A 26765-nucleotide genomic window follows, 5' to 3' on the forward strand; every position below is an offset into this window, starting at 1 on the left:
AACATGAAAAGCGAAAAATAGCACACGCCCAACGTGGGGCTCGAACCCACGACCCTGGGATTAAGAGTCCCATGCTCTACCGACTGAGCTAGCCGGGCGCTGTGCACAAGGGGGTCTCCGCTCTGCTCTCCACCCGTGCCCTGCCCGCTCTCTGGCGCTGCCACCAGGGGTCGCCTCCGTGGGCAGGAGCAGGCGCTACCCCAGTCACTTGCCAATCTAATAGCATCACTTAAATAATCAAGTATCTCCCCCAGAGACGGCAGAAGTGGAGCCGCAGCAGATGGGGTTGTCAGTGTCAATGTTGTCTGGACCGCAAGCCCACCGTGCTGCGTGCAGGGAGGAGAAAATACATGTATTCTGCTTTTCTACGTTTACTTTGCTTCCTCTGTCCAGGCTGGGACACGGGGGCTCGGGGAGCATCCGGAGTGTGTCACCTGGTGCCCTCCTGGGTAGGGACTCCCCTCGTTTCCTCCTGCTTCACTTTCATCCTATACAAAATGTCTTTTATGGTGTGTTTGGGCTGAATTGTGCTCAGAAATGTGGATTTCTGAGCGTGACCTGATTTTCAGGAAATGTCAGAGCTCCAGGTAAGCTGGGCTGGATCCCACAGCCTGGCTCTGTTAGTCCTTGCTCACCAGTCATCCTTCAGAATGGGATTATCAGAAACTAAACACTTGATTTTGCTATTTTTTAGATATTTTTCCTCTGACTTTCGCAGATGAAGTTGGGGGGGGTGGAAATGTTGCAGGGGCTGGGCTCTTTTTCCCGGGTGGGAAGTACCTATTTCAGCATAGAATCGCTGGATTATTGAGTACTTTGGGTGTGAGGAGACCTTCCCAGCTCCCCCAGTGCCACACCTGCCATGAGCAGGGACATCTTCACCAGCTCAGGTTGCTCAGAGCCCCGTCCAGCCTGGCCTGGGATGTCTCCGGGGATGGGGCATCCACCACCTCTCTGGGCAACCTGGGCCAGGCTCTCACCACCCTCAGGGGCAACAATATCTTCCTCATGTCCAGCCTGAATCTCCTTCCTTTGGTTTAAAACCATTACCTCTGGTCCTATCAGAACAGGCCCTGCTCAAAAGTCTGTCCCCATCTTTCATATCCACCCCTCCTAAGTCTGCAAAGGCCGCGATAAGGTCTCCCTGGAGCTTCTCTTCTCCGGCTGAACACGCCAGCTGTCTCAGCCTGTTCTCCCAGCAGAGCTGTTCCAGCCTCGGATCGTTTCTGTGGCTCCTCTGGACCATCAGGAAAAAGGAGAATTAAAAAGGTGAACAGGAGAAAGCCTCGGGCTCGGTGCTGTGCCGGGACCGGCAGCCTCAGGAACCAGCACGTCCCACTGCCCGCTTCCCACCGAAGCCCGAGCAGCGAGCACTGGCTTCCCGCGGCCGCGTGGGGGCGCGCTCGCGCCGCAGCGGGGGGCGGGAGGGGCGCGCGCTGCCCGGCCCTGCCCGCGCCCTCCGCACGCGCGGAGCCCCGCCCGCCACTGCCGGCACGAGCCGCTGCCGTTGGCCGCGCGGAGCCGCTGCCCGCACCCATGGCGGGACCGGCCGGGCTGCTGCAGCTCGCCGCCGCGCTCGCGCTGGCCGCGGGCGCGCGGACGGGCGGAGCGGCGGCGCGGACAGGTCCGCGGAGGGGCGCGGGGAGCGGGGGTGTCCGCGGGGCTGCGCGGGGGTGTCCGCGGGGCTGCCGGCGGGGCGTTCCGCGAGGATGTCCACGGGGTGCGGAGGTGCCGGCGGGGCCGGAGCCGGGCAGCCCGGTGCCCCCGCCGCTGCAGCCCCCGGCCGGGCTCGCCCCGCCGCTGCTCCCCGCTCCCGCCGGCTCTCCTGGGATGCAGCTGGGGAAGCTCCGGGGCGCTCACTGCCCGGGGTACTTTGTCCCCAGAAACGGCTTCCAAACACTGTTTGAAAACTGGAATTTGTTTGGGGGGAGGGGGGTGCTGTGTTTTGGTGTGTTGTCGGGTTTTTTTGTGGGGATTTCTTTTTTGTGTTTTTTTGTTTGGTTTGGTTATTTTTTGTTTTTTGTTTTGTTTTTTTCCCCTGCAGCTGTAGTTAAACAGCGGGAACGTGTGCGTGGAAGCCGGGACCGGCTCCAGGCAGCGCGCACCCCCGAGCTGCACGGCCCCCCCTAACCAGCTCCATCTTCCCCCCACCCCTGACCTTAACCCTCCCGGGGAGAATCCCAGCCCCTGCCCCAGGGTAAGGGCGGCAGCGTGGGGCACCCCCTGGCCATGGGGTCCCTGCCCTTCCCTGCTCCCCACCGTGCCTTTGGCACTGGACACCAGTTACCAGATCCAGCTGCTGCTGGGGTACCTGACCCTGCTGGGCTGCCTTGGGAGTTCAGCATCCAGGGCTGCAAGAGGAAAGGTGATGAACCCCACAGCTAACCCTAAACCCTTTTCTTCCCAGAGCCTGCTCCACCCTACTCCAGCAGCGACATTGTTCATCCCATCAAGGTTGACGAGAGTGGATTGTTCCTGTCCTACGATCTCTCCCACCGAGCACTTCACCGAAGGTCTCCTTCCTCCAGGAGCAAGTTTCTCGCCTTCTATGAACTCCATTACAAAGGACAACCCCTGAAATTCAACCTGAGCCTCAACAACAACCTCCTGGCACCCGGGTTTGTCAGCGAGAGGCGATATGGGGGCATTGCCAGCGCCAAGATCCAGCCTCGCACCTCCCACTCCTGCCATATGATCGGGGAGGTTCGGAGCCGGGCGCTGCCAGGGGGTCTGGCCGCGCTCAGTACGTGCGATGGTCTGGTAAGTGCAAAATCTTTAATCGATAAGGAAATAGCTTTGTGAAAACCTTTATTCTGCTGAAAGAGATGGCAGAACTCCTCCCGGCAGCAGCAGAGTTGGGATCTCATCGCGTAGGTTTGATGTGGCTGTGGATGAGCTGACTCTGAATTTCCCATGGATTCCAGTGGGTTGGGAAGTTTCCGGGACTGTGTTTACTTGTTTGTATCCAAATTCCCAAAGAGACCGTTTCTCCTATCACCTCTGCCTTCTAGTACATAAATGTAGGATTACGAGAAACACAAAACAAGGTGTTTGAAGCCTGGAAGTATTTCTGATAACGCAGCTCATGTAGAGTTAAACTGCTTAGTTTTGTGAACACCTCCACGACCTCATTCCACTGCAAATATTTTTGAAGGTGATAGTGACCTGTGAAAGTGTAAATTTTGCTGAAAACCAAAGTTACTTTCACAAATAAGACTCTTGTTGGTACTCATTAAGCCAAATTTATGACTTCAGCGTTAAGTGTCCGTATCTGCCTGAGCTAGTGTCCAGCTGCCACAGGTACCAGGTCTCCACAGGGTTTAAAACCTCCTGGGGGTTACAGAAGCATCACCGTGTGACTTGGTGGCTCCCACGATGCGCAGGTGCTCATTCCCGTGCAGGGGCTGTGGGGTGACAGAGGCACTGGGGTTCCCTGGAGGTGGGGTCTGCTTGGAGGCAGGGGAGGGATCCCCAGCTGTGCTCACGTCTGGTATCTCTGGGTTTGGGGGGATGATAATTCCATTGGGTCATTGCTGCTGCAGGTGCCTTCGTTCAGCTGGGGGCTCTGTTTGCATTTTAAGCTTCCTGTGTTTAAATGAAGGCAAGCAGGTGTCTGTAATGCTGAGTTAGCCCCGTAGAGCAGGGTAGCTTTTAGACGGAAGGTCTACAGAGGCCACCCAAGTCCCTGTGTGCTGTTTGGGGGTGCAGGGCTGTGCTACTGAGTTCGGGGAGAGCAGAGTGTCTTGCACAGGTGTGCGGAGGGAAGCATCGCTGCCGCCTGCCTGGCACTTGGACCTGCGAGAACAGGGCTCGGACCCTCCCTGCCATGTCTGGTGGCAGGGCAGGAGCTGGACACATCCTGGAAGGTGTTTGTTGCTCTTTTCCTACCAAATTTAACAGCATTCCTGTAAAGGAGAGATGCCAATAATGTCCTCCAGTTGTCATGTGGAAGGGCCATGCTCCTTGTCAGGGTCTGACTCTCTGTGGTACGTTCCTGCTGCCATCAAGTGCTGCTGCAGGTTCTTGTTCCTCTTCACCAGGGGTTTTGTGGTCTCTGGCCATGGGCAGTCTGTTCCCGCTGGTTCCCAGCGGTGCTGCTCAGGCAGTGCAAGGTCAGGAGTGACTGCCTGCATGTGTGGAGGGGGTCCTGGGGAAAACACCATTAGCACAGCGCCTCCTCCAGACACCAGTGCTGTGCTCTGGTCCTTTGGGGAGCATTCCTCCTTGGGAGCATCTCCAGGGAGCTCAGAGCAGTGGTGTGGGCACAGGAGGGAGTGCAGTCCATGTGCCCATTCTTGGTGTGTCTGTGTCTCCGGAGAACATCACTTTGTCTCGGCATCCCTCCTGTCCCCGAGCTCCTCAGCGTCACACACCTGTTGGCTTCACCACCCATCTACTTTGTGACAGGGTCTCTTTAGCTTTTTAGTTTCTTATGGTCAATCCACACTGACTTGTTCTCTTTTGTCTGGGAGTTTAGAGCTCAAAATATCCATAGAAACAGTTTCTTTAGAGAACACTTATTTTTTCCTGGAAAATTTTGCAAACTTCTCCCATTCCCAGGTTCTTCAGTGTGAGTCTGTGTAGGTGCTGATGGCTCCATGGTGACAACTTTGTCTCTCCCTGCCAGAAAGGTGTGTTTCGGCTCATGAATGAGGACTACTTCATCGAACCGGTGTCCACCAGCTCTCGGGAGGATGGAGCAGCACAGCCCCACAGGATCTACAAGCGCCAAGTGCCTGAGCGCGGGGCAGAGCAGGGCAGGAGGCCACTGGCTCCATGGGAAACCTGTGGTGTGCGAGGTAATGTCCCCTTCCTCTGCCTGTGCTGCAACAAGCTAGGAGCTGCTGGGTCCCGGGGTTTGTATAAAGCACATTGTAGGAAGGTAACGGGAGCAGGTCCAGGGCTCAGCCACCTGCGTTACCTCTGCGGACTCGTGTGTTAAGCTCCCAGCATCCATCAGTGACACCGATTGCTCTCAGTTTGAGTTTCACAAGTTGGGCAGGACATCCCTCTTGCCACATTGGCTGGCAAGAAAGAAAACCCTCACGCCAAAAGCCAGCAGTGAGGGGCTGTGCGGTGTCCGGCTGTGGGTGGATTTGGCATGGGGGGTGTGCAGGGGGACATGCTCATACACTGTGCCCACCGGCAGGGAAGGCTCCTGCTAACTGCTGCTCGGGAGAACTCATTTGCTGAGTACACGCTGGTGTGTTTGTGGCATTAACGACTGGAGCCCACAAATCATGGGAATCAGTGCAGAGCACAGGGCTGGGTTTTTTCCTCTGCCAGTTTTTCTGTATTTGCTTGTGTTGCTCACATACATGACTGTGTGTGCCGAACATCAGGCCTCTTGCTCTCATCTCTTCCTCCCAGCCCTGCTACAAGCATCCTGGGATGTGGAGACTGAGTATTTGTTTTTATTTCCTCGCAAACATCAGTTTCTGACCTGCCGGGTCGTTGACCTTTCAGAGTGAAACCAGTCGCTGCCCCAGGAGTCTGTGAGGCAGAGAGAACGTACCAGTACTGGTCCCTTCTCTGTCTGGAGCAGACGGGCTGGAAAAGCTTCCAAAGCCAAGATTTCAAGTAATGAGGAATTCAGCCCAACCCCAGCAGCTCACGGACACTTTACTCCTCATCTGCATCAGTGAAGCTGCATCTTCCAGGCATTTCATCTTGTTCTGCATATTTCCTAGAGCTCTCTGATTTTGGAAACTTAGGGTCATTTTTTTTTTTCTACAATCAGATTATCTTTAGGCTTTCTTCCATTAATCTAAATCAATTGTTTAATTTAGAGTAAAAATCATAATGGCTCTTCCTAGACTTTGAAGTCTGTTCATTGTAAATGGATTTCACTGGGCATGATACGCCCATGCACAGTGTATGTGCATCCCTCCTGCAGTCTGGCAAAGTGGATGTGATTTGTGTGCCCTGGAAAGGAAACCAAAAGTCTGCAGGATTTTAATTACTGCAAGCCTTTCATTTTGTACTGATGTATTGCCGGTTTTCTTTGCAAAACACCACAGGGCCAGATGGTGTTAAGCTGTTGGGTGCTATTGAGTGTCTGTCAGTGTGCAGGGCAGGCTGTGTGCACAGCTGGGCCAGTGGGTCGGGGAGGGTCTCCAAGGGAAAATGCCGTGTGAGCCCCCCGGGATCCCAGGATCCCTGCACCTTCATGTCCCACCTGAGAGCTCAGCGGCACAGGGCACAATGGAAACAAGCTCCAAGGAAGCTGCTGTGATTAAACTGTCATGGTGGTATTAGCAATTCATCAAATTATCCAGATACTTGGGATTTTTCAGGCTGGGGGATAAAACACTCTTTCACAGCTATAGTACAGTGTAGTCCATAAAATGTAAAAGTCCATTGTTAACAAAGTAATGCTGAGCCCTTAGAAACTGGTCATAAAAGCGATTCCCACTGTGTGGGATGGGGTTTGTAAAGCCTTTACCCAGCTTGGGGCTGACCCTGACCTTGACCTTGGAGCAGCGTCTCAGGAAAAGTCTCCACATGAGAATTCCCAGTGGCTGGTGTGCGTGAGCAGCGTCCCCGCTCTCCTCCGTCCCCGTTCAGCCCAAGGAATGTGCCTGTTGTTTCTCCCTGGGAAGGAGCAGATTTCAGTCTCCATGTGGCCGAGGAAATCTCTGTGCAGTCCTGCAACGTCTCAGTCTTGCCCAGGACACTGATGATCTTTAGGAACTGACTCAAGGCATCAGTCCAGCTTTGGGGGCGCAGAGTTTATGATGTTGGGGAACTGTCTCTCTCTGCAAAATGCAAATTTGTGATGGTAATCACAAGTGTCAAGCCACCAATATTTCTTAGTGATACATGCCCAAGCGTCTCTCTTGGAATATTACAAACCCTGTCCCAGCCAAAGAAGTTATTTCAAATGCTTTATTTATTGTTTTGTTTTGGTTTTTTTCTGTCATGCTAATGCTGCTGTGAAACAGACTGAGGTCAGAGTCTTCACCCCCCCAGGGTGGAACATACAGCACAGCAAAATATATGTAAGTTATGTGTCTAAGTGTGGAGCCTTCTTCTCAACACCAAAAAGTCTTTTTTCCCCCTTTAATCCCTCAGAATCTCAAGAAAGCCTGGAGAGGTCTGAGGAGCGGAGGGAGAGATGGGAACAGAAACAGCACAGGAGGAGAAGAATAAGGCAGCGCTCCATCAGCAAGGAGAAGTGGGTGGAAACACTGGTGGTGGCTGACACCAAGATGATTGAATACCATGGCAGCGAGAACATAGAGAAGTATGTGCTGACCGTGATGAACATGGTGAGTCCTGGTCCTCAACAGCAGAGCCGCCAGGCCCCTGGGGACACACTGGGAGACAGGCAGGCCACTGGTCTTGCCAGGACTCATCCTGGTGGGACCTCAGCAAACCTCTGGCCAGCCCAGCCATTCCCACCGCGTGGTGGCTTTTCTGTGTTGCTTAGTGCTGAGAGCAGCTCAGTTCCCGGTGGTTTCACCTGCTGTCAAGGGGACAGAGTTTTGCCCGTCTTCTCTTATGCTATTTAAAATATATTGGGATGTCTTTGAAGTTTTCTGGGATTAATCTCTGTAAGGTTGATGAGTAATTTCCAGCCTTTCTTGATAGTCTGTGTCTAAGATTTAGGGAAAAATGGATGTGATGGCTTGCTTGAACATATATTGGAATGAAGCTTTTTTTCACTTGGCTTTTGTTTGTAAGACTTTTAGTGTAAAAAAGTGTATTCATCTCTTGAGACTCATCTGATGACCTGAGAGCTACATCTAATGACGATGGGGCATGGCTTTCAGACACAAGGTTAGCGATGGGTGTCAGTGCATGGTTTTAAATGAGTATGCAACCCATATGAGATAGCTCTGCTCAGAAAGGAATGACATCTTTTCAAATAATATTTTTGGTATTGGAGTAGTTGACATCCCGCTTTATCCTTGGGAGAAGGACATCCCTTGTAATTATGGGCTGGAAAAAGGCTGCACCACCACATCCATCTATGATGGAGTTATATAAGGAGTTGGACTCGATGATCCTTGTGGGCCCCTTGCAACTCAGGACATCCCATGGTTCTGTGATGCCCACCGTGGGATGAGGTGGTCGAGTCTGTTCGCTGTGCAGCTGCTGTGGCAGCACCTATTTGCGTTTCAGAAGGTGGCTTTGGTTGATGGCCAGGAAGGAGGGTGGGACTGGGCAGAGGACCTAGAGGTACCATCCCCAGGTTGCTGGGGGTGGTGAAAGCACCCAGTGAGCACCGGCATCCTTTGAGATGTTAAACATGTCTATTACGAGTGAGCCTTGAGCATTTCTGATTGCTCTTCAATGTGCTACACAGATTATCTCCATTTCAAATGGATGTCATCCAACTCCAAACACTTAACTCCAGGTCTGCGTCTGGTCTTGCCTTTCATTTTGGGGAATTCCCTGAGATGTTGTCAACAATCTCTTGTAGCTTCCCCTTGAGCTCACATTCCCCTGCAGATGTACTTACAGGGCAAGGTCTCTTTTGGGCTTTATTTCTGTGGCTGTTGTGTGTTACAGGTGGCGGGTCTGTTCCACCATGCCAGCATTGGGAACCCCATCAACATTGCCATAGTACGACTCATCTTGCTGGAGGATGAAGAGGTAAAAAGAAAATACTGTGCTGGCAGCCAGGCAGGGACACATGGGGAGTCTTGAAAGCCGTAAGATCTCTCTTGACCTGTTTTCATGGCCTGGGTGAATTTGCACAGGATAAATGCAGATGCCGCTGCCTTGCATCCTTGCATGGTCACAGAGGCTGTAGAGTCTGATTCATATAATGAATGGTAACTCGTCACCGCTGCCATAGTGGGGGCTGGTGGCTGGTGGTGCCCCCGCTGCCGCGGTGGCTCTCAGGAGCCTGATGCTGCTCAGATGGGCTCCACGGCCCTGTCCTTCAACCCCAGCCAGGATGGGATATTTTCCCGCGGTGTTTCTTAACCCTGGTATTGGATGATTTAGTGTTTCGATTGAGTCACAGATAAAAAAGAAAGCAGAAAAGCACTGTGTCCCCACTCAGCCCACAACCTATAAATATGGAACAATTCCATCTGGAATTCACTATTCCGTCCAGATTTCACTCTGATGTGTCTGAGATCAGACTCTTCCCCATTGCATCCTAAAAACCAAACAAACCCAGCAGCAATATGACAGCAGACTTTTAATTATGTTGGCAGGAGGATCTGAAAATCTCCCACCATGCAGACAACACCTTGAAAAGCTTTTGCAAATGGCAGAAGAGCATCAACATTAAAGGAGATTCCCATCCCCTGCATCACGACGTCGCAGTCCTGCTCACAAGGTATCATGCCCATGAGCTGATTTTATGATGTATGTTCTACACTGGCAGCCAGAAACTCCTCTGGCAGCTGCAAACAGGGGACAGACAGACAGACAGAGGAATATCTCAGTGGGAGCGGTTGAAATCCTGCTCGCCCTGCCTGGACACCTGCACATTAGATACATAACATGAAACCTGAAGATAACCTGATCCTAGTGGCTGGAACTGGCCTCAAACCTCAGGTTTAAACCTAGAGACAGCTCCCAGTTACTGAGCAGCAGAGGTTTCCAAACCAGGATTTCACCGTAGCCCTATTGCCAAGCCCCAGAATGGCTGGATCCTCCCAGGAGATGCACACAGGGATTAACTCTCCATTTTCCCTCGGAGGCCAATGCTGGGCTTGGCAGAGGAGCCTCTCCAGAGGCCCCTGACCTCCCATGGAGCTCAGAGGAATTCCCACCCCTGGCCAAGTTTATGTACCTTGCAGTAAAAACGCAGTTTGATGGTTTCAGGCTGCAGTGACTTGGCTTTTGGCAGTGTTGTGGTTGTTTGTGTGATGATTCACAACCCACAACGGTTTTATCCTCTGTAGGAAGTTTGCTTTGTAGCAGAAATGAGGCACTTCAATGGAGTTGTTCTTCCTGGGTGGCTGGAGCTCCTCTGCCCTGGACCACAGCACCGCTGCAATGTGCTTCCCCCATAATGGAGTAATTGCTTAATTATTCCCAGCATCAGCTTTATTTATGCAATGGAATAAATGTAGCCAGGCTGGCTAGCTGTTCCCATTAATCAGACTTAATAATAAGCCGGGGATAGTGGGAGAGTGGAGGGGAAAGGAGAGGTCGTAAATCTTCATGTTGCAGAAAGCCGTTGGATGTCTCCATCCTGGCTTCTGTTTGGCCAGGGGCTGCGTGTGTCCCTGTGGGCTGGGACACGTCCCATGGCGGATCCTGCCGCTGTCACAGTCTCTCTCTGCTCTGTGTCTGTGCGTCCGTCCTCTCCCCGGCCCCAGGAAGGACATTTGCGCGGCAATGAACCGGCCCTGCGAGACACTGGGTCTGTCCCACGTGGCAGGGATGTGCCAGCCCCACCGGAGCTGCAACATCAACGAGGACACAGGGCTGCCCTTGGCCTTCACTGTGGCCCACGAGCTCGGACACAGGTACCACCGGCATCCTCCTCTGCCCCCTGCGCTGCTCAGTCAGGGCTCCAGAGGGCAGGGAGGGAATTGGGAGAAAGTTATCAAGCAGTTCTTCCCCAGTGTAAACCCTCCTCTGCACCTGCCAGAACTTACCTTGGGAGTTGCATCTCAGAGTTAAGGCTTTGGTTGCCCCAGGTTTAATGCAAATCATATAAATCCAAGGCAACCTGGACAAATTACATTTGTGTATTATCCTGTGTAGCTGATGCTGAAGGTTTTGGAGAATAGGGTTGCCCATTGATAAGTTTTAAAATAGAATCAGCAACAGAATTTTGCTTGCCTTAATTTCAATTAAATTTTGACAAGATCGCTTGAACATCATAGTTCATAGTAGATATCTCCATATAGTAAAAATATATACCTAGTAAGTTTTATTGACTTGATCTTGCTCAATATTCTCATTACTTGGCTGAGCTTTCAGTAAGAAAACTGAAATAAAAGCGTGGGACAAAGTTTGGGGCAGTGTCCCTGGTGTCACTAAAGTGTCCCCCCTAGCCAGATCCTCCCAGTTAACGAGCAAGTCCCCGTGGCGCTGGGCTGGGTTGCGGTGTCTGGCGCGACATTGTGCTGGGAAGCAGCGAGGCTGCGCGGTTGTGGCGGCGAGCGGCTCACCTCTCCTTTGTGGGGCTGTGCTCTTACACAGTTTTGGGATTCAGCATGATGGAAGCAGCAATGACTGTGAGCCAGTTGGGAAAAGACCTTTCATCATGTCTCCACAGCTCCTGTATGACACATCCCCACTCACCTGGTCCCGCTGCAGCCGCGAGTACATCACACGGTTCCTCGAGTAAGTGCTCCCCTACTCTTCCTCCCATTCCTCACTCCCAGGTGCTGGGGGTGGCTCAGGCTGGGGGCAGCAGCTGGGGACTGATACAGCTGCACATGGGGATGTGTTTATCAATAATAATAATGAATAATAATAATATAATATTAATTATATGTGTCTCATCTGCCTGGGTCCTTGCTGCACGGCTGGGAGTTTGCACGCAAAAGCAGCCTGAGTGTTTGGGTGATGACACAGGGCTGTGGCTGGAACAAATAAAGCCAGAGTGGTTTTCTTCGCTGCTCTGTGCAGTTTTGTGCAGCCCTCTGCACGGGGCAGATGGTGTTTGCCTGCAGGCGGGAGACACCACGTGAGCAAACGAGACCGAGCCAAATTCTTCCGTGCATTTGTTTATTTTTAGCACCCCAGGGCTGATTTTCCAGCCTGTTGTTATTAAGTTCCTAGGAACGCAGCCCAGAGATTTACGTTTGTCAGCCAGTGCCTTGTGCTGGAGAAACGTTTTCCTTCGCTGCTACAGGAAGGTTAGAAAACATTGAAAGCATCGGCAAGAAGGGGTGATGGGGAGAGCTGGGCGCGGAGCCGGGAGCTGTGTCTTGGGGAGACAGCCTGGGGCTGGGCTCCCATTGCTAAATCCCAGCCTGGAACACTGGGCTTGGGCCCCACACAGGCAGAATTATTATTGATTTATGGCTTTCGGAAGAATGGCACTTTCTCGTATCCGCAGCGTTCTTGGCCCTCTGCTTTTAACCTTCACTTTTGGATTAAGAATTTCCTGCTTGCAATGACCTTGGGCTGCTACAAGCTGCGATGGGGAAGAAATGGAGCAGCTGGATGCTGCTCTGGTTGGGGTTTGGTGTGTGTGCTCCCCCTTGAAGGAGCAGCTCTTCCTCATGGTGGAGCTGAGCCTGACAGGTGTCAGTCACCAGCTGTGACATCCCCTGGCAAGGGAGCAACTGGTTGCCAGCACAGGCAGGAGTGCGTTATAACACGGTGTTGGCAGGAGAAGGGGAAGGAGTGAGCCAGCAAATGAGACCGCGCTGACCTGGGATTGCTGGATGTGCTTGAAACAGACCTCACATTTAAAGAAAAAAAAAATAGGCAAGCATTCTCAGATGATTATTTTACAAAAGATTATTATTTTAGAAATGCTGCTGAACTTTTAAGCATCTGAAAGTGATTCACGGTTTCGGCAGTGGCACAGCTCCGGTTCTGCAGGTCAGGCCCTGGGCACAGCCAGGGCTGGGGGACCCTCCTGCAGACACTGCAGGCCGGGGTCCGCTCAGACACCCGGGGGCGATGGAAGTTGTCACCTCCCTGCTGTGGCAGTGGTGTCCCCAAGGGAATGAGCACCCTCGTTCAGGCTAATGAGGGAGGTGGGCACAGGGCTTCAGACCTGGATGTGCCCTTCTTGGCATTCTGTGGCAACTAGGCATTCGCTCTGTGCCAGCTCTGCCTGACCCCCTGTTTGTGCAGCTGATCCTTCCCAAGCTCCCATCTTTGCTTTCTTTTTTATTGAACTCAGTCCTGGCTTCTTGGACCCTTCCTCCAGTTCTCTGAGAGCTTTTGGAATTTTAATCCTGTTCTCAAATATATCTGCAGATCCACCCAGCCTGCTCACATATGGATATTTAATCATCATACCATCTAGTCCATCATCCAGCTCATTGATGAATGGACCCAAACAGGCAGGCGCAGCACAGACCCCGGTGTGTTTTTCCTGCAGACTGTGGCTTATTGCAGATCCCTGCAAAGTCAGAGGGAAACTCGTGCCAGTTTTTACTGGCTCAGTGATATATTTTGGACAATTCAAGTGACCACTAGGATGATTGTAAAATATTTAATGAAGTAGATTTTGAACATAGCACTGGGAAGCCAACAGCAAATCCAGATCACACCCCATACCGGGACAGAGACCTCTCCCGCAAGGTGGGGCAACACAAAGTGCCTCGAGCACTTTGAGGGGGTGAGGAGGGTTGGGGACAGTTTTGGGGTGATGTACAGGGCCCCGGCTGCTGGTACTTGACCAGCAGCTGGTTAACCCATCCAGAGGAGCACCAGTGTTGTGCATGTAGCTTGTGCACAAGCCCAGTGCTTAAACTTGGGCTTTCCTCAAGAAAGATACCATTCTTTCAGTTCTGAAATAAAACCCTCTTAAAGTGTTTTCTACCAGCAGGTAAAGCCAGTACCTCTAGAGGTGCAAGGCAGTGACTTCACCGTGTGCCTGAAATAGGCTGCACCATGATACTGCGTCCAGCTGCCTAATCCACGCTTAACTCATGCCAGCTCGGCCACACCTTGGGCACAGGGTCTGTCCTCCCGCTGGGCTGGGAGAGACGGGATGCTCCTGCTGCTGTGGATGCAGGAACAGAGATGTTCGAGCCCCTGGGCTGCTGACAGCAACCTGTTTACTCATTTTTCCAATAGGGAAACTACTCATAAGAAATATAGATATCCATGGTATTTTAAGGGGCTGTCTCCAGCCAAGCAAGCAGGTGTCCAGCATGGGGATCACTGGCATGGGGAAGGAGGTTTGGGTGCTGGTTCTGCCAGGCATCGCCCCATGGGATGGCCGGCACCCCAAAGTTGGAGCTGTCCTGTGCTGCTGGCCCTTGTTTCTGTGTTACTGCTTTGGGTTAAAAAGGAATCTTGTTTCCAGTTAATTTAGACCTGTTCCCAATCACAACAAGCTGAAGTAATCTCATCTGCTGAGAAAGCCTCGCCGGAGCCTTTGCCTTGCTGGAAACAAGTTTGTTTAAATCAACACTGGAAGCTCAACTAGTGACGATTTTGTGTGTGTTTGTGAAGTATCATAGCAAAAGCGCTTGGAGCAGAGCGAGGAACATCCCTCGCCGTGCCCTGGCTGCCTGCCACAGCCAGCCTGGATGGCTCGGTTCTAATAACTCTTTTCTAAGGACGTCCAGTCCCGCATGGTTTGAGCGCTGTTTGTAGCAGCAAATATGAGGGCGAGTGTGTTTTGCTGCTGACAATCTACTTTATTTCTATTAGCAGGGCATTGACACATGGATTGTGGCGTCTGCAGGGATGTTTCTGGGGTCAGTGTGATGTATGAATGCGGGGACAACATCTATGTCTTGGCAAGGAAATGTTTATTTGCTGAAACCCTTCACCGTGAATGGCGAAAGCAGCTCCCAGCTGAGGCCTGTGCCGGTGACCTGGTCGCAAAGGAAAAATACAGGGGGTTATTGCCAGTGAAAATGACATTTCTGGGTTTCTGTCAGGGGCATCCTGGAGGAAGGGGGAAGCATACAAGGCATTGGCATTGGCCTGGTAGCCATACGGAGAAGCCGCTCCTGCCTTTGCCCCTTTGCCTTCCACAGAACCCGCCGTCCCCAGGGCTGTGGGGTGATTGTGCTGGGAGCAGCACCCACCCCAAAAAGCCAGTACCCACACATGCCCATCGTGTGCTGGAACAGCTCCAGGGGTGATGGGAGAGCTGAGGTCACATCAGCTAGAAATGCTAATTGCTTCTCATTGTGGTTGGATGTTAATGAGATGTTGGATTCCTCTGTTAGCAGCCACCAGGACATTGTACAGGTGTGCTGGGCCGGGATGATGCCGCTCTGCCCTTTCTCTTTTAGCCGGGGCTGGGGGCTGTGCCTGGATGACCCCCCAGCCCGCGAGGTGCTGGACTATCCCTTGGTGCCACCAGGCGTCCTCTACGATGTGGGCCACCAGTGCCGGCTGCAGTACGGCGCCTACTCCACCTTCTGTGAAGACATGGATGTAAGCCAGGCTTCCCCCATGTGCACAGGCTTGAGGGGCTCACTGGGGATGGGGGGCTTTGTGTGGGGCAATCCTCTCCCTCCAGGTTAAATTTGTGCCTGTGGGTTGGCTGGGGCAGTAACTGTGTCTCCTGTTTTCCACAGAGCGTCTGTCACACGCTGTGGTGCACGGTGGGGAACACGTGCCACTCCAAGCTGGACGCGGCTGTGGATGGCACGGCATGTGGGGACAGCAAGGTGAGGGGGAGCAGCCCCCCCACGGCTGCAGAGACACCTTGTCCTGCACACAGGGCTGTTCTGTTGCTTCTGGCACACAGGGACGGGCTCAGCTTGCTGCCCGGGGAGCACAGCCTTCAGGGAAGCTGAAAATGCCTTAGGGAGGTGAAACCTGCAGTTATTTCCCATGGCAGGAAAGCATGAGGCTTGTTCTGCTCTCCAGCTGCTGCAGGGGTGGATGCTCGTCTCCAGGACGCTTGGGGACACGTGGGTCCAGCAGCCGACGTGGCAGCTCAGCAGGAGCTGCACTGGCCAAGGGGTGTGGAGGGGACCAGCTCTCTGCACCTCTGGTCACCCTTGCCTGGGTGACATACCAGAACAGGGTTTTCCTGCTCAAGGTAGCATCACTATAGAGTCATAAAGATATCTGCATACATCTCTCCTCACTATGTTTAGTGTCCTCTCCCAAAACCATGGCCCCAGAGCACCAGGAATGACCCAGGGCTGAGCTGCTGCTCCCTGCAGAACCTCCTGCTGTGCCTTTGTCCATGGCTGTGCCCACTGGCTCTTCCTTCTGGGCTGAGATTGGGCTACAAATCCCCTCGCTGAGGGATCTCAGTGGAGGTTTGGGTCTGTTGCACCAAACAGCGCAATGTTTTTTACACTGGGGGTGGTGAGAGCCTGGCCCAGATTGCCCAGAGAGGTGGTGGATGCCCCATCCCTGGAGACATCCCAGACCAGGCTGGATGGGGCTCTGAGCAAGCTGAGCTGGTGAAGATGTCCCTGCTCATGGCAGGAGTGGCACTGGGGGAGCTGGGAAGGTCCCTCCAACCCAAACCCTTCTGTGATTCTATCTCTGAATTTCATGTTGCTCAGAAGTGCCCTGGGCACTGGCAGAGCCCAGCTTGACCCCCAGGCACCTCTGTGCCAGCAAAGCACAGATTTTCACTGGACTATATGGGTGCTGGGCTTCAGTGCTCCCCGCAGGCTCTCTGGCTCAACATCAGTTACTACATCCTGAAACCTCCTTTTCTCTTCCCCTGTCCCTCTGCAGTGGTGCTTCAACGGCGAGTGTGTGCCTGTGGGTTACCGTCCCGAGGCCATCGATGGTGGCTGGGGCTCCTGGAGCTCGTGGGCCGCCTGCTCGCGCAGCTGCGGCGCGGGCGTGCAGAGCGCCGAGCGGCACTGCAGCAACCCCACGTAAGGCAGCGTCCGGGACCCCATTTTGGGAGGAACCAAATGCTCCCTTATCACCCTGTAAAGCCAGGAAGCATGATCTGGCCACTGTGCTCCTACCTCTCTCTGTGTCGCACAGCAAATCTGTGCCGTTTGCAGTTATCAGTCTGAACAATGTGCTTTTGAGACGCTCGGAGGATTAATTTCATGCAGTTATTCAGGTGGGGGGCAGCGACAGCCTCTGCAGGGGCAGGGTTTGCTCTGTCTCCTTCCACAAATAAGTTGCTTCTGCTCTGTACAGCAGAGAGCGGTTCTAATATGACTCAAACAAAGAGCAAACACTCCATGCTTGCAGATGTAAAATGTATCAAGTGTCCTTTGCTGACAGAAAAGAAAAATAGGCATTCTTTGAGCCTGATTCAGAGTAGTTTTGAAAACTCCCACTGCTGTTTGCACCCCCATTGCGTTCTGTCAGTGATTTCTTCTCCATGCCTGGGCAGAAGCTGCTGCTCCCCAGCTTGGCTCTCACCTGGGAGGATCTGGGCGCTGATGGGTGAGCAGCTTTGTCCATCCCGTGAGGTCCAGGCTGACCCACCTGCTCCCCAGATGTCCCCTTAGTCACCAAACCAGTGTTGTATTGGATTCAGCCAGCGCCCTCAGCTTGTCCAGTGTCGGAATGCCCTGGAACGTGGGCAGAAAGGGCTTTGTGAGCAATATTTGATGGCAATCTCTCATCAGTGGCTTGAGGAGCTCTGGAAGCCATGGGATGAGGTTTGCTAGCAAGCCCAGATGTGCTTTCTGCCCAGCTCCTGCCTTGTTTTTAGTGCAGGCTGTTGAAGAAGTGCTGTATAATCTCGATCCCAGGTCAAGAGCTGGGTTTGTGTTTGACATGAGTTTTGTGGCAGAAGTGCAATTGTAGTTTATGGAGTGTTTTAAACACAGCTGCGGGCGGGCAGGAGAGCAAGCACTGGAAAAGCAGGAGAGTTTCCCCAGGCAGTTGTTTGCTTTGGCCACCGTAGGTAAATCTTGAGTTTTGCCTTCTGGATGGAGTGAACAAATGTGTGCACTGGGCAATCCTCCTCCCACAGGCATTTCCTCAGGGCAGGATATGTAAACACAATCCTAAAATAATAATTTACTATATTCTCTTCAGCAAAGTGTGCCCAGACCTAACTGATCAGGGAAAAAGTAATTTTCATGAGGTCATGGGGGCATGAGCCATGGAGTGTGCTTTGAGCAAAGGAAAATGCAAGTGTCTGGAGACAGTCACAGGATTTTGAGAGTCTGGTGGCATCTGAGGAAAGCCTGTTGTTGTATTTGAAATCCCTCTTGCTTTAAAAAGTCCAGTGGCATCTTTGCTGTTCCCTTGGGCAGTAGAGGAGCGTTGTTGGCAGCACATCCCAGTGGGATGGAGATCAGCTGCAGGACGGGCACCTGCTCGAGGGAGCGCTGGCCTCTCCTCAGCCATGGTCTCCAGAGTGGCAATGTAGACACGTCACCCCATGGAAGGTGCCCGGCTGCAGCTGTGGGACCTGGAGGGGCTTCCAACATGAACGCTGCCAGTGACCCACAACCTCAATAACTGCTTTTATAGCACCAGACACCAGGCCTATAAACCTGACTGTATTTGAGACGTTAAGGAGAGATTGCTGAGAAGGACAAGACCCAAGATGTGGCTCATCTGGCTTGAGAGCCATCACCCAGCCAAAGCTGCCCATGGTCCCGCAGGTGGCCCAGAGTAGGGAGCAGGTCCAGAAGGGACCTGGAGAAGAAGGAGCTGGGCCATGGTGTCCCCGCATTTCAGAAGGTTGTTCTGAGGAGTGAGGATGCTGCTGGGGTGGCCGTTGGGTTCTGTGAACACTGCAGCAGAGTGATGTGGGGTGTGACGGGGGGAGCTCCTGCTGGCTTCAGGGAGACCAAACCCCAGCAGCAGCTACAAACCCACTTTAGCTGGGAATAAAAAGGGAGTTTCCCCTCATGCGGTAGGTCTTTATTTGATAGAACAGAAGATAACCGTTTAAACTGAAGGAGGGGAGATTTAGATTAGATATAAGGATTAAGTTTTTTACTGTGAGGGTGGTGAGGCCCTGGCACAGGCTGCCCAGAGCAGCTGTGGATGCCCCATTCCTGAGAGTGTTCTAAGCTGGGCTAGTGGAAGGTGTCCCTGGCGGAGGCTTGGACTATTAAAAAACATAAAATGAGAAAAGCGCATTAAAATTATGTATAACATAACCACATTTATTTAAGGATACATTCCAATATCAAACAGTAAATTTCAACAATGTAAAGACCGCAATTACTTTTGCACTAGCCTAACAGATGGTCTGTACGATCCTGTCCTGCCCAGACCCCTCTGTGATTCTCTGATTTTCCCCGCGGACAGGCCAAAGTACGGGGGCCGGTACTGCCTGGGGGAGCGGAAGCGGTTCCGGATCTGCAACGTCAGGCCATGTCCCCGTGACAAGCCCTCCTTCCGCCAGGTCCAGTGCAGCCACTTCAACCCCATGCTCTACAAAGGGAAACTCTACAGGTGGACGCCAGTGCCCAACAACAGTGAGTTGAGGGCAGAGCCTGCTGCCAGGTTTCTGCCAGCAGCCCCCATGAAAACCCTGAAACAGTCTTGCTGATGGCTTGATTTTGCTGTTTGTGTCTGTAAGATTTGCCTTGGAACAAGTTTATTCTGTGTTTTAAATTATGGCTGGGTTTTCAGGATTAATTGGTGTTTTGGGAGATGGCTACTTGATCCTCCAACTCCTTGGGTTGAGTTTTTTCTTGTTGGGCTCCCCAGTTAATCCTTGTGAGCTGCACTGCCGGCCCGAGGATGAATACTTTGCGGAAAAGCTGCGGGATGCCGTCATTGACGGGACACCATGCTACGAGATGAATGCCAGCCGCGACATGTGCATCAACGGCATCTGCAAGGTGTGTCCCGGTGGGGAGGGAGCCCAGGGACCCCCTGTGCTCGGGGAAATGCAGGTGTGTGCGTGACCCATCCCTTGGGTGAGCCTTATCCCCACTCTCACATGCACTGATGGGCTGAGCTTACTTGTTTCGTCATTCCCACTCAGGAAGCTTTCCTTATTTCCATGAGGCAGGTGATACGGACATATTTCAGCCTCTGTGCTGGCCTCAATGAAATAAAGCACAAACCCAAGGAAATGAAGAAGGAAAAGTTTCACTTGAAAATAAGGTTGGGGATATGAAAGGGTGCCTAGAGAGGATGTCCAGCCCAGCACCCTTACCACAGCCATGGGTCTGACCTGCAGTGATGGAGGTGCCTCCTCCGGCTTGGCAGCCTCTCCCAGCACTGGGATTTGTCCTTCCTTCTCAATTGTCATTTTTCTTTCTTGGAATCTCCCTGCAAACATGCCACGATGTGCAGAGGCATTGCTCTGGCTGCCAGCCGGGAAGGGTGTCCTCCTGTGTGGGAGGCACAGGAACTGGTGGAGATGGCATGACCAGTGCCGAGAATCAACCGGGAGATGCTGCTGTGGGGGGAAGGATTTGCCAAGCTGTGTCCTGGCTCCTCCAGCTGCCTTTGGTGGCATCAAGATGGTCCCTTCACTCACACCTTCCCCATTCTTCCATCCATGTTCCTTGTTTTTCCCCATTTAGGACCATTGCACCTCTCCCTTGTTCCTCCCGTTTCAGCTGCGAGTGCCAGGGTGTGGGCAGGGGTGTGGGCAGGGATGGGGGTGCAGGCGGGTGACAGGGCTGCCTTGCAGAACGTGGGCTGTGACTACGAGATCGACTCCAACGCAGTGGAGGATCGGTGCGGTGTCTGCCATGGGGACGGCTCCACCTGCCACACTGTCAAGAAGACCTTCGAGGACAGCGAGGGGCTGGGTAAGGGCACTCAGCTCTGCCCCCAAAACACCACGTGGTTGTTCCCTGCAGCGCCAGGCTCGCTGTGTGGTTTTTCATCACAGCTTATCGAGTTTGGTCGGATAAGACCCAAGTGGCAGCATGGGGAGATGTGGTGCTGCCATTCCACTTCTTGCTCCTCGGAAGAAAAGTATTCTCTTATGCTTTTTGTGTCTAAAGGCCTGAAAACAATTCTGTGCGTGCTGGAGTGGTTTGGAGAGGTTTAAGGGGATTTTTTGGGTTGACAAAGATGTGTTAGAAGTGTGGTAAACATTTTGCCAGCACCTGTGTGGGAAATGTCCTGCTCTGCAATGGATAACACAGGGAGGGCAGCTGGGCTCAGGGCAAGGAGGGGATTGTGCTGGCTGGCGCCCTACAGAGGTGTGAGGATTGGCATGATGCTGGCACCCCAGGGACACCAGCATCCACCCCAGGACACAGATCATCTCTGCCCCATCTTTGACTCCCCCAAGACCAATGCTCTGTTTCATTCCCAGGTTACGTCGATATCGGGATTATCCCTGTGGGAGCACGGGAGATCCGGATTGAAGAAGTTGCAGAAGCTGGGAATTTTCTGGCACTGCGGAGCGAGGACCCAGAGAAGTATTTCCTGAATGGTGGCTGGACCATCCAGTGGAATGGGGACTACAGGGTAGCAGGGACCACCTTCACCTACAAGAGGACGGGGAACTGGGAGAACCTCACCTCCCCGGGGCCCACCGTGGAGCCCGTGTGGATCCAGGTAAAGGCTGGGCTCTGCTGGTGCTCAGGGTGTGTGGTGCAGAGGATGGTGGGGACAGAACTGATGGATCTTCTGCCTTCCTGTGGTCCATCACAGAACTTTACTGCCTTCTGGTGAAGGGGCTGGAGCACAAGTGTGATGGAAATGGCTGAGGGACCTTGGGGGTTCAGCCTGGGGAACAGGAGCTGAGGGGAGACCTTCTGATCTCTGAACTGCCTGAAAGGAAGCTGGAGCCAGGGGGAGTCGGGCTCCGCTCCCCAGGAACAAGCACCAGGATGAGAGGAAACGGCCTCAAGTTGCGCCAGGGGAGGCTGAGGTTGGATCTTGGGAACAATTTCTTCCCCAAAGGGCTGTTGGGCATTGGAACAGGCTGCCCAGGGCAGTGGCTTTGTACTTCAGTGACCTTTGTGCAGCTTTGCAGTGTTATAACTGGGTGGGGAGAGTGGTGGGATGGCAGCACAGTGGGGGGCTGCGAGGCAGGCCCCTCAGGAGCTGCTGCCGCTGTGCCCATCTCTGCAATTCCTTCCCCCGGGAATGGCCACCAGGATGGCCAGGACAGCAGGATCTGCCAGTTAATGCAGAGCTCTTGAGAGCAAACATCCTTGTGCCCATAAGGCACTTTCTCCCAGAGAAGCTGGTGGGAACCATCCCACAGGTGGTGGCACAACCGGCACCGGGCTGAAATTCCTTGTGGTGCAGAGGCAGTGATGTCCCACGGACACCAGGTATGTCCCACGGGCCCCCGGGACCCCCAGCCCCAGCAGTCGCAGCTCAGACTGATGCAGCCATCGTGAACATCACCCGACAGCCCGGCCATGCCGATCAACCCTAGTCTTTGCCTTTTGCGTTTCTTTCAGCAGAGGCTTGGGATGAAATGTGAGCAGGACCCCGGGCTCATCTGCCACCAAGTGCTGCTATTAGTGGGAATGCTGGCGTGCTCAGAACCCACAAGTCATTTTCTGGGATTTGTAACCTAATTAAAACCTTTTGACAAAAATATTTCAATATTCATGAAGAGGTTTTGGAAAGATGCCCTCACTCCAACCAAAGCTCCAAGAACAACAAAGCTTTGGCAATAATGGGAGCACTTAGGCTAAGAAAAACAAGGTTAAACTCCCAGCCTTTGCCCAGCACTGGTGCAGGAGGTGCTTTGGGCAGGACTTGTGTCAACCACCTGACACGCTTCATGCATGTTGAGAGCAGCAGGAGCCACCTTTCAGGTGGGGAGAAATTAATTAATGTAGGCATGTGTTGCCATCAGCCATTTCTGGTGTTTGCTGCTGGCAGCTCCCTCCTGTTCACACACAGTGCCAGTGCGGGGGTGCAGCCCCTGGTGCCAGCTGGGGCACATTGGTGACAGCTTGTATGTGTGAATGGGGACTGAAACAGGTAGGTGGCATTTAGAGCCAAGCTGTGCTGCTTCCCCAGGACAGTGCTGGAGCTGCTGCAGCTCTCTGGGATGTCCTAAGACAAGGGGATTTGGTTCATCCTTGCTGCTATCCCCTTCCCTTCCTCCTGCTGCCATCCCAAAGGACAGGTCACTGTGACTGATGTGTGTCTGTCTGTCCGGGCCAGCCACCACCAGCCCAGGAGATGGGCTGGGACCTGTCAGAGCCTCCCTCTGGCTGAATCATTCGTTGTGGGGGATTTGGGAAGGCGATGGAGGAGGCACTGTGACTTGGTGTGCTTCTGGCCCACAGCAGGTCTGTTCTCCTGGAGATGGTTGTTTCTGCCTCACAAGCTGCAGATCCTGGTGGTGGCACATACAAAACCCCCTCGCCAGCTCCTGCTGTGGGGAAAGGGACATCTGGCCACCCTGGGCCCTTCATCGTGCTGAACCTCAAGAAGGTCCTTGGATGGGGCTGTATTTGACAGCGGGACTGGACTCCCCAAATTAACAGGGAATCCTTCCAGGCTCTTCATCAGGGGAGACATAAAACCAAAGTCCTGATGGTTCTCAATGCTCTCACTTATTTTTTATTATTACCTGACATTTCCACAAGCCTGACGCAGCTCCTCTGCTCCTGCACTGCTCCAGCCATTTGCTAACCCCATTTCCAAAACAGTCGTGTGCTGCTGCTGGGGCACAGCAGCTGGAACTGTGGCAGTCTCCACCAACAGGCAGGGAAGGGGGACAAATGCATCCTTGATGAGGAGCTGGACATGGAATGATGTCTTTATGGCCATGCTAGGCAGGTGGTCATCTATCTCCTGGAAAGCCCCTGGGGTGCAATGGCCAACCCCAATTGCTCTGCACTAACCATGGAATTGTAGAATCACAGGATGATTTGGGTTGGAGGGACCTTCCCAGCTCCCCCAGTGCCATCCCTGACATGAGCAGGGACATCTTCACCAGCTCAGGTTGCTCAGAGCCCCGTCCAGCCCGGCCTGGGATGTCACCAGGGATGGGGCATCCACCACCTCTCTGACCGCCCGTTCTCTCCCCACAGCTGCTGTTTCAGGAGACCAACCCAGGAGTGCGGTACCAATACACCATCCAGCGCCCGGCCGACAGTGAGAATGAGATCGAGCAGGCAGAGTTCCTCTGGCGCTTCGGCTCCTGGACCACCTGCACGGCCACGTGCGGCACCGGTGAGTCCAGCTCCTGTGGGACTCCAAGGCTCGGCCGCCTGCAGAGGGGGAGCAGAGCAGGCAGAGCATCCCTGTACCATAGGGATGCCTTAGAAATTCCTGGGTCTTTGGTTTCAGAAGGTCTCAGGGGGAGGGAGGTGGAAAAAAAAGCGCCATCTGCTGAGGTTACCGCTCTACGGTGCCCCTGCCGCGCTCGCCCATGGACCCTGCGCTTTATCAGCACTTTGCTTCTCAGTGTCCTGTTACCATGCCGGGCATTCCTCGGCGTCAGGGTGATGGAGACAAAGAAGCTTTAGAGAAATCCAAGGAGTGTCAAAGGGCCAGTCTCCCACCTGGCTAGGCTGCTCCAGCGAAGGAACATTTCTAGGATTTTATGAAGAACACATGGGAGGGTGCTCAACACAGGCAGAACACAGCTCCGCAGCTGTAGCAGTGTCATATCAATCTCAGCTGATGGCAGCAGTTCATAATTACAGCTTTCCTAAGTCACGGGTCAAGTAGGTGTTGCAAAAAGGAGGACAAAAGCAGGCAGCATGGTGAGGGGGAGGTCATCCTGAAAACTGTCACCATGTGAGTGCTGCAGAGTGGGGCAGGAGTGATTTATCCCTGAGCTGTGGCTGGGGCAGAAGGCTGCCAAAAGGAGCTGTGCTGCTGCCATTGGCTCCCCATGGGACACAGCTTCCCTAGGCCTGGCTGTGTCTGTGTATCCCTGCACATCTGAGCTCCTGGCCCTGGATGCGGCTCTGGACAGTGGTGCCAGGATCATGCTGTCTCGCGATTTGCAGCATCTGCCCCACACGTGCCCCAAATCCACACGGCTTTGGCTGCCCCAAACACATGGTGCATCCTGCACTGCAGTGGCTTTTTGTGAGGGGAGAGGTGGGAAAAGCCTTTTCTCCTGTGCAAGAGAAGCTCCCTCCAGAAGCAGGATGTTTTCTGCGGAGCATACACCAGCTGCATTGCTATTAAATCCCACTAGGCATCTTGGAACATTTTTCTGTACCTTTTTAATCTTGCTACTGCCCATAAAGGCTGTAGGATGTTAAAGGTTTTACTCTGGAGTGCTCCTGGGTACGCTGGGAGCGTTGGTGCCATTGGGCTCCACGAGAGCATCAGTAGAAGCTGACTTTTGACTTCCAGTTTCAATTTCAGCAGCGATTTAATTTTCTTTCCCCTGTTGTTGGTGGCTCAGGCCTCCTCTTGCCAGCCGGCAGAGGATGCTCGGTGGTTCGGTTGGATCTTCACCTCCAGCCGAGCCCTCGCCTGTGTCTGCAGGGGTGCAGCGGCAAATCGTGCACTGCGTGGAGAAGCTGACCGGCATCGTGGAGGAGCGGTACTGCGACGCGCTCACTCGCCCCGATGATCAGCAGAGGACGTGCAACGAGGAGCCCTGCCCGGCCAGGTCCCTGCGTGTCCCCTCTCAGCAAAGCTTCAGTGTCCAAACTGCTCCAACAGTGTCACCGGGGCGGGGGCACCTCAGTCACTGCAATGCCCAGGTTGCTCCAGGACATGTGCAGCTACCTTCACCCCTGGGTTTGCGCCTCTCCACTCCCTTGTCCTTGAGAAGGCATCCCAGACCCTGCATTGGTCCCTGGGAGCGAATCCCTGTGGTTGCCCAACTGCTGCAGCATGTTGCTTGTGGGCAGAGTACGAGGTGCACGGGCAGGCCAGGAGCCCTGCTCTGCCTCTGTGCAAATCTCAGATGGTTTGGGTTGAAGGGACCTTCCCAGCTCCCCCAGTGCCACCCCTGCCATGAGCAAGGACAACTTCACCAGCTCAGGTTGCTCAGAGCCTCGTCCAGCCTGGCCTGGGATGTCTCCAGGGATGGGGCATCCAACACCTCTCTGGGTGACCTGGGACAGGCTTTCACCACCCTCAGTGGAAAAAATTATTTTGTCATGGCCAGCCTAAATTTCCACTCCTTTAGTTTAAAAGCATTGCAGCCGAGACATTTTCCCTTCCCTGTTTTGCAGGTGGTGGGTTGGCGAGTGGCAGAAATGCTCGGTGAGCTGTGGCCCGGCGGGGCTGATGAAGAGGACAGTGCTCTGCATCCAGAGCGTGGGGCTGGACGAGCAGAGGGCCCTGCAGCAAGCGGACTGCGAGCACCTCGCCAAGCCAGCCGCTACCGCGCCCTGTCACCAGGAGATCCCCTGTCCCTCCCAGTGGGCTGTGGGGAACTGGTCCGAGGTGAGAATGAGCATCTGGGAGGTCCCAGTGTCTTGCAGAGCTGGTGGGAGCTGGGGACAAAGTGTCCCCAGACACCCTCAGCCTGCCTGGAGGTGATGGACGTGCTGTTCCTTGCAGAGAAAATGCACAGATGTGTTTCTGTGGGCTCGCATTGTCACACCAGCTCACACGGGTGGGAATTCCATGGCATGGGGGGGTACCAGGGTGGGGAAGGAGCCCCAAGCTTTTTGGCTCTGCCCATCCTCTCTGCACCTTTCTGGATCAGGGTGATGGCCATGCTCCATGCATGATGCAAGGAGGGCAGAAACAAGAGGCTTTCCACCCTTTGGTGTATTTTCCGGCACCACAAGCCTTCCCCGTTGGCTAAGCCTTAAAGATATGTGTTGCCTGTGGGGGCACGGTGTGAGGTTTCAGCCAGGGTCTGGGTGCACCAGTGGGAGCATCTGCTCCCCACAGATGGGGCGAAGCCGCCTCATCCCTGCTGCAGGGGTGGACAGTGACGGGGACCCCTCATGATGCCCCCAGGGAAAGGCGGAGCATCTCAAATTTTTCAACGATTTTTAAAAAACAGAGGGAGAGACCAAAAAGAATCCCCCATATATAAAATGCCACAGTCAGTGGACGCCCCGTGTAGACTGTATTTATTTTTGTATTTCTGTGGGTCAGCTTAACCACAGGCTGAGGGTTTAAACCAGAAGATTATAACTCCTCATTTAAGCCGTGGTTTCGAAAAGTGTTCAGCATGAAGGCAAGTATCAGGAGAGAAATGAGAGAGCCTGGGAACTGAGCTTGTTGCTAAGAAACAAATGGAATAAAAATGCGAACAGAAAATTTGAAGGCTAAATGAGAGCTATTTAGAAATATTTTTCTAGGGGCCCACAAAAGCCACAATTGCAGGGCTGAGAAAGGAGGCTGCAGCAGTTTGAAGGAAAAATCCCACATTGCCTGCAGGTCCGTGCTGTGCCTGGAGCCAGCACAAGCCG

General features: G+C 53.5%; 1 protein-coding gene and 1 non-coding gene across 2 annotated transcripts in view; one reads left to right on the forward strand and one right to left on the reverse strand.

Annotated features, from left to right (window-relative positions):
* Nucleotides 1-25: 25 nt before the first annotated feature.
* Nucleotides 26-98, reverse strand: TRNAK-CUU (transfer RNA lysine (anticodon CUU)). The gene has a single exon. It is a non-coding gene; the product is annotated as a tRNA-Lys (tRNA).
* A 1374-nt stretch (nucleotides 99-1472) lies between these two features.
* ADAMTS7 (ADAM metallopeptidase with thrombospondin type 1 motif 7) overlaps nucleotides 1473-26765 on the forward strand; it is a 44067-nt gene continuing 18774 nt past the window's right edge. The window contains exons 1-18 of the mRNA XM_065076851.1: nucleotides 1473-1624; nucleotides 2408-2760; nucleotides 4628-4799; nucleotides 7075-7271; nucleotides 8518-8601; nucleotides 9174-9298; nucleotides 10290-10439; nucleotides 11122-11265; nucleotides 14862-15006; nucleotides 15150-15242; nucleotides 16276-16421; nucleotides 18781-18950; nucleotides 19186-19319; nucleotides 20123-20243; nucleotides 20759-21003; nucleotides 23454-23595; nucleotides 24871-24997; nucleotides 25569-25782. Coding sequence (XP_064932923.1) covers nucleotides 1537-1624; nucleotides 2408-2760; nucleotides 4628-4799; nucleotides 7075-7271; nucleotides 8518-8601; nucleotides 9174-9298; nucleotides 10290-10439; nucleotides 11122-11265; nucleotides 14862-15006; nucleotides 15150-15242; nucleotides 16276-16421; nucleotides 18781-18950; nucleotides 19186-19319; nucleotides 20123-20243; nucleotides 20759-21003; nucleotides 23454-23595; nucleotides 24871-24997; nucleotides 25569-25782 — 2850 coding nt within the window. The 5' untranslated portion in view covers nucleotides 1473-1536. The remainder of the gene's footprint in view (nucleotides 1625-2407; nucleotides 2761-4627; nucleotides 4800-7074; nucleotides 7272-8517; nucleotides 8602-9173; nucleotides 9299-10289; nucleotides 10440-11121; nucleotides 11266-14861; nucleotides 15007-15149; nucleotides 15243-16275; nucleotides 16422-18780; nucleotides 18951-19185; nucleotides 19320-20122; nucleotides 20244-20758; nucleotides 21004-23453; nucleotides 23596-24870; nucleotides 24998-25568; nucleotides 25783-26765) is intronic.

This window comes from Columba livia, chromosome 11, assembly GCF_036013475.1.
Source record: "Columba livia isolate bColLiv1 breed racing homer chromosome 11, bColLiv1.pat.W.v2, whole genome shotgun sequence".
Taxonomy (NCBI): Eukaryota; Metazoa; Chordata; class Aves; order Columbiformes; family Columbidae; genus Columba; species Columba livia.